This window comes from Equus caballus, chromosome 11, assembly GCF_041296265.1.
Source record: "Equus caballus isolate H_3958 breed thoroughbred chromosome 11, TB-T2T, whole genome shotgun sequence".
Taxonomy (NCBI): Eukaryota; Metazoa; Chordata; class Mammalia; order Perissodactyla; family Equidae; genus Equus; species Equus caballus.
Window position 1 is genome coordinate 42,480,458 of NC_091694.1, and position 6,000 is coordinate 42,486,457.

At 38.4% G+C, this 6,000-nt stretch overlaps 1 protein-coding gene across 1 annotated transcript in view; it reads left to right on the forward strand.

The window, feature by feature from the left end:
- Nucleotides 1-6,000, forward strand: part of NLK (nemo like kinase) — a 167,828-nt gene extending 161,828 nt beyond the window's left edge. Inside the window, exons 9-11 of the mRNA XM_001504107.7 lie at nt 872-1,070; nt 2,004-2,097; nt 4,214-6,000. Of these exons, the coding sequence (XP_001504157.2) occupies nt 872-1,070; nt 2,004-2,097; nt 4,214-4,268 (348 nt within the window). The 3' untranslated portion in view covers nt 4,269-6,000. The remainder of the gene's footprint in view (nt 1-871; nt 1,071-2,003; nt 2,098-4,213) is intronic.

The following is a 6,000-nucleotide window of genomic DNA, read 5'->3' on the forward strand; positions in this document are numbered from 1 at the left end:
TAGTTATTTTTGGTTTATTTGAGTGCAAAATGGTTTTCTCGTTTTAAATTGTGTTATGTGAAGTGCTTGATCATATTGGAAGCAGGGCAAAGTGTCAGTTTTTGTTCTACTCTCTACTGTTGAGTCCATCCTTAAATCCTTTAAAATCTACCTTGTCTCAGTAATACTTATGTGTTCACTGAGCTAAAAGGAGGGACAGGTTTTTTTCTTTTTTTTTTAATGGAGAAATAAGTATAAGAGTTTATGTAAACCTGAAACTAGTATATTAAGTATTCTGATCTGAAGTGCCAGAAAACCACAGGCTGCTGATATTCAAACTGAGCTGGGTATCAAAACATGGCATTCAGACCTTTCCCTGCTGCCTAACTCCAGCAGCTTGCAGACAAGCTTTTGCCCTAAGTTGATTTGGTATTCTAAGAGAATAAAAGATTCAGGCTGCCTCGTAAAATTGCAGCCATGATCACATCTCTTCTAAATACTGAGACATATTTAGAAAATATAAGTGTTATTGAAAATGTAAACTTATCCCCTCCAAAGCATTACAGATTTAAACGTCATGATATTGGTCATTTCTGAGCCTGCAGACATCTGTTTCAAGGTAGGAACTTCTCGGAATCTTAACAGAAACTCACTTCTAAGTGCTTCATGGTGGCGTACGGGGGATTGTAACAGTAGTTTGTTGTCCTAAGTCATATCCTTCCTCTACTGTTACATTACCCACCTCCAAATTCAATTATCCCTCTTTATACAGGGTGTACTGTAAATTAAGTGTAAACTGTGTAAAACTGTTACTATGTCTTGTGAAAGATCCTGTGCGGACAGTCATGTTTATCTGTAGTGTTGATGTGCTGGTCTCTAAATTTGATTTCAGTCCAAAAGAATATCCGCTAAGGATGCCTTAGCCCACCCCTACCTAGATGAAGGGCGACTACGATATCACACGTGTATGTGTAAATGTTGCTTTTCCACCTCTACTGGAAGAGTTTATACCAGTGACTTTGAGCCTGTCACCAATCCCAAATTTGATGACACTTTTGAGAAGAACCTCAGTTCTGTTCGACAGGTTAAAGGTGAGTATCTTTTTTGGCCTTCAGCCAGACAGGACAACTAGTAACATTTTCCATTAAGAGGCCGTGAAAAGCTGAGATCTGGATGGTGACCAAAGCTCCTCTGTTTTTTTATTTTACAAGCTTGCACCTAGCTGTTTGTCCAGGGCACATATGCCAAGAAAGCTATGCATATTATAAAAATGCTGATTTAATATTACATCCAGGGGAAGGTCAGGCAGAGAAATGGATGTTTTCTTGTTTTCAAAGCTGACTTATTTAGTGAGTGTGACTCTGTATTTAATATGTATTCACTCAGTGTGATTTCATTGAATGAAATATATTGGACTTCTTTTTTATATAACATGCAAAGTTTAAAAAAGGATAAACATCCACTAAGGGAATCATTCCTTGGATGGTAAAATAGAAGAGAATTTCTGATAGTCTACTTGTGAAATTTCCCGACATGATCTCCTGTGGGGTGGGGCTGGGGGTTAATGACATCCAGAATTCTGAATGATTTTAGTGTCTGCTCTAGGACATTTTAGAAAGGAGAGTAGTCCCCAAAGTAACCAGCCCAAAACAATGGACCTGACACCAACTGAGGTTTTTTAAGTGATTTTCAAAAAGACCATAATTACCAGTTTTAGAAGAGTTCACTCATAATGCCAACTCTGTGCAGTCACTCTCAAATTTATAGACCATTTTACCCCTCCTCCTGATGGGGTTTCCAACCCATGTAATGCCACTTTGGGGGTTTTTTCCTGTGTTTAGCAGCGATGGTCATGTTGGTTTCGGGCAAGTTCCGCTGGATTCTGCCTGTTAAATGGTGTGTGTGTTTGATTGAACTAAACTAGTAGGAAATGCTGTTCAGATGCTGGCTAGAGTTAGCTGAGAATCCTCTGCTCCCAGGCCTACAAATTGGCATGGGTTGTATGCTGTTTGTTTTCTCCACAGAAATTATTCACCAGTTCATTTTGGAACAGCAGAAAGGAAACAGAGTGCCTCTCTGCATCAACCCTCAGTCTGCTGCTTTTAAGAGCTTTATTAGGTAACTATAAGTATGTAATTCTAACTTTCTAGTTAGAATTAAAGGATGCCATTGTGATTTTGTTATTCAGCATATTTCTGTTTTTATTTAGATTAGATAACATAGATAAAAGACCCAACACAAAGTTTCTGTTTTGAGCTTTGGCTTTAATCAAAAGCATATTAAAAATCTAAGCATTAGTTTTTACACTGGCGTCAATTCACTGTGGTTGCTTTGGCAGTTTTTCCTTCAATGACCATTGTGCTGCCTGACATGTACATGGGGATCTTCCTGAGCATCAGTGTGGCAGCCACTGTCCTAGAGTTAGACATGTTCATCTTGGTTCCCACTGCCATCCCCACCACCAAGCAAGAAAAGTATTTTTCATAGGTGGGCTGCTGGTGTGTCCTACTCGGAGGAGAAACCAGCAGGCTTAGTGGTTAAAGAGCCAGAAACCAACTTCGGAACCTAGCAAGCCTCGTTCTCTGTCTCTCTTTGTCCTTTCCTTCTTGATTTCTTTTTCCCTAACTCCCTGTATCACTCAAGGTCCAGTCAGGAGGGAAAAAACACACCCAGTAATATAAGCAGGGAAAATTTAATAACAAGAAACATTAACTAGGAAAAAATGGTTAACTACTAAAAGGCATGAAAGAGGATTCTGAAGGATCCTAAAGTAGCAAATGCAGAAAGCAGGTACTCTCTCTAGACTGAGGCAGAATCAACAAGGAAGAAATTAAGAACTTAGAGGAGACCCCTCCACCCAAGGCTCATAAGGTTTAGAGAGGATGTAATTGCCACAGGAACACACAGCGTGAAGATGGTGAAGAAACTTTCCGAAAGGTGTGGACAGAGCTGGTCCATCAAAGAGGCCTGCTCAGTTGCAGAAAAACTTGCCAGAAAGTTTGGGTAGACCAAAGCTAGGCCTTCCAGGAGAAAAGCACACCAGAACCAGGAAGGGAAGCCGCTTCCTAGTGCTGCGGCCCTGCAGTGCCCTTCCAGCGCCCTCTGGTGACAAAGGCTAACATCAAGCCAGGTGGCAAAGGAGAAGTGTGAACAGGGTTTCGCTCCGGGATCACAAAGCAACACAAAGGGTGGATTTGGATCTGAGAAGCCTCTCCCTCCTTTCTTCCCCACCTTCCTTTCTCCCTTTCCTTTTTCCCTCTTCTCCCTGCTTCTCTTTCCCTTCCTCTCACTTCTCTTGTAATTGGCTTTGACGTGATATTGAAGTTGATTGAATTTATTGAACTAAAGTCAAAAATTTTTGTTTAGAATTTTTTAAACCAGGGTGACTGTCATTTCTTTCATGTATTTTTCTGTAGAAAGAAGGAATTAATTTGCACTTTTCCTTCTCCAGTTTAAAATTATTGTGTTTGAACATTTTCCCCCTAAGAGTCAGTGATGTAGTCAGTCAGGTGTTTTACACCTTTCAGGTGCAGGTTGTTCAGTATCCTGGGCCCTCGGGAAGCAAAGCAGTTCCACACACACACCCTCAAGTCTGGAATCTGGTTGCACCATTAGACAGATATGGGAAATAACCAGTAGAATAAATCTGTGGGTAACAAGTGCTAAATGATTATCCATTACCTAATACTTGATAAAAGGATGCTTATGAGGCTCATTCAAAATAGATCCCCACTTAAAGTCACTGTATTTTGAGAGGCTACTTTTAAATGGATAATTCTGCATCCTTTAAGGTTACTTTCCTGACTGGTTATAGACATTATTATTACTAATAGCTACCATTACTTTATATTATGAAGTAGGCACTGTGGAAAGCACTTTCCATACATTATCTCATTTGTTAATCACAGTATCCTCTGAGGTGGATAGCATTATCTATCCCTTTCCAAAAGAGAAAAGATGAAGGAATTTGCTCGGTGTCACACAACTAGTAATGACATGTTTTCCAGCCCACATATTAGCCACTGTACCATATTGCCTCCCTATAGATACAGGTCCTTAAGCGAACAATTTGGAACAAATGCAGCTTTAGAGAAGCTAAAAGAAGCAAATAAAAATCCAGAAATGGACTTTACAATTTTTTTTAAAGGAAGAGAGCAAAACAGGCACAGTGACTTGCCCTTTTGCCGTTTGTGGTGTTAACAGCTGATTTCACCATGTCTCCATTTTCTTCCAGTTCCACTGTTGCTCAGCCGTCTGAGATGCCCCCATCTCCTCTGGTGTGGGAGTGACGGTGGAAGATAATGTACTACTGAAGATGTAATGTAGCTTTCCACTGGAGTCTGGGATTTGCAATTCTGGAGGTTAATCATGCTTGTACTGTAATTTTACTAATGAAGTTTTAAATTAACAACCACTACTTGTATGATATGAATAATATTTAGAAATGTTACTAGACTTTTAATCTTGTAAAGTGGTTGTGCTTTTAGAAGAAAAATATTTTACCCAGAGTTGCACATGTTTTATGAATTTAGTGCAGCTGTTATGGCTCACCTCAGAACAAAAGAATTGAACCAAATTTGGGAGTTTGGGTTTTTGTGTTTTTGTTTTGTTTTGTTTTTCTTTTTTAAAATGAAGTGAGATTGTTCACACACACACACACACAAAGGACAGTCATACATTTTGATATTTGAGCCATTCCTGAAAATTTGGGGTTTTCTAAAATGAAAGAATCTAGAAACCTTGCCTGCGACCAATCATGGAGCCACGTGAGCTGATCGTGGCTGCACCTCGGGGGGAGGGAGAGGGGCATGCCACCTAAGGATCAAGCCCTCTAATTAGCTTCTCATTAGAGCCGTGACGGTGATGTGTGCTGTCTAAAATCCAATGTTGTGGGTAGAGAGAATGAGTTTGTGACTAGGAGAGACTAAACTTCTGTTTTCCTTACCCAGTATAAATATATATATATATATTTAATCTATTTTTATTAGAAGTTTTTCTGCTCTTTCTTACATAAAAGAACCCCCAAGCATGCATCTTTCATGTGTGTAAATAATTCATTTCTGGGCTAATTTCAAAAGAATTCCAACATTGCTGTATAGAGAGAGAACTAGCTTGCACATTTTAGGTCTGTGAAATTTTGTGAGACTTTTCCTGCACTGGACAGTAAAAAATAAATAAATAAAATACAAAAACAAATTTAAAAAAATTTTAAAGCCACAAAAAAAGGCACATAGGGAATTATGTCAAATGTGTTTGTGTCCTTAGGCAAAGCTGTGGGAGTCTTGAAATGTCACAGTAGTAAATAACTTATTACTTTTTGACAAATTCTTTTTTCTGTTGGAACACTGAATTCTTCTGTGCATATGTATATATGAATACAAATTGAAGGCCTCTACCTCCTGGAGTTATACAACTTGGCTTGTTTACCTCCACATGCTGATGATGACTATTTTTTTTTTTAAGTTCAATGTGGAGACTTGAAACTTGAATGTCCCTTCCAACTTTTATATTAAAAATAAAAAGTCAAGAAAATTGAAGATCGTTTTTCACCTGTACAAGGAATACTAATGGATCGTCTTAAAATTGGTCTAGGAAAAAACCTTGGTGTGTGTTATGGACAATTAACTGTTAAAGTTATTGTAAGTTATCTGTATTTAGCAGAGTATTTTCATCTTGAGTGATCTGAGCTGAATTTGAAGACTATTAATAAGTTATGTTTGGAAGTTTTAACTTCAATGAAGTAATTATTTGCTGTGAAAGAAACAAACATTGAATTACTAAACAAAGATGGTGCAATATCTTTGTTTTTTTTTTATGAGGCTCCTGAGAATCAACCCAACTGAAGCATTTCAATTCACTTGAATGAGAAACGTGTTTAGTATCAAAAGAGCCCAAGAAGACACTGGTGTGAAAGGTACAATCTCAGAGGTTGGTCAATTACCGTGGCACACTTACTGGTCACTTTGTACAATGTAGATTTGAAGTACAGTGGTGAAAACATTAAATGTGACATTTGAAAAA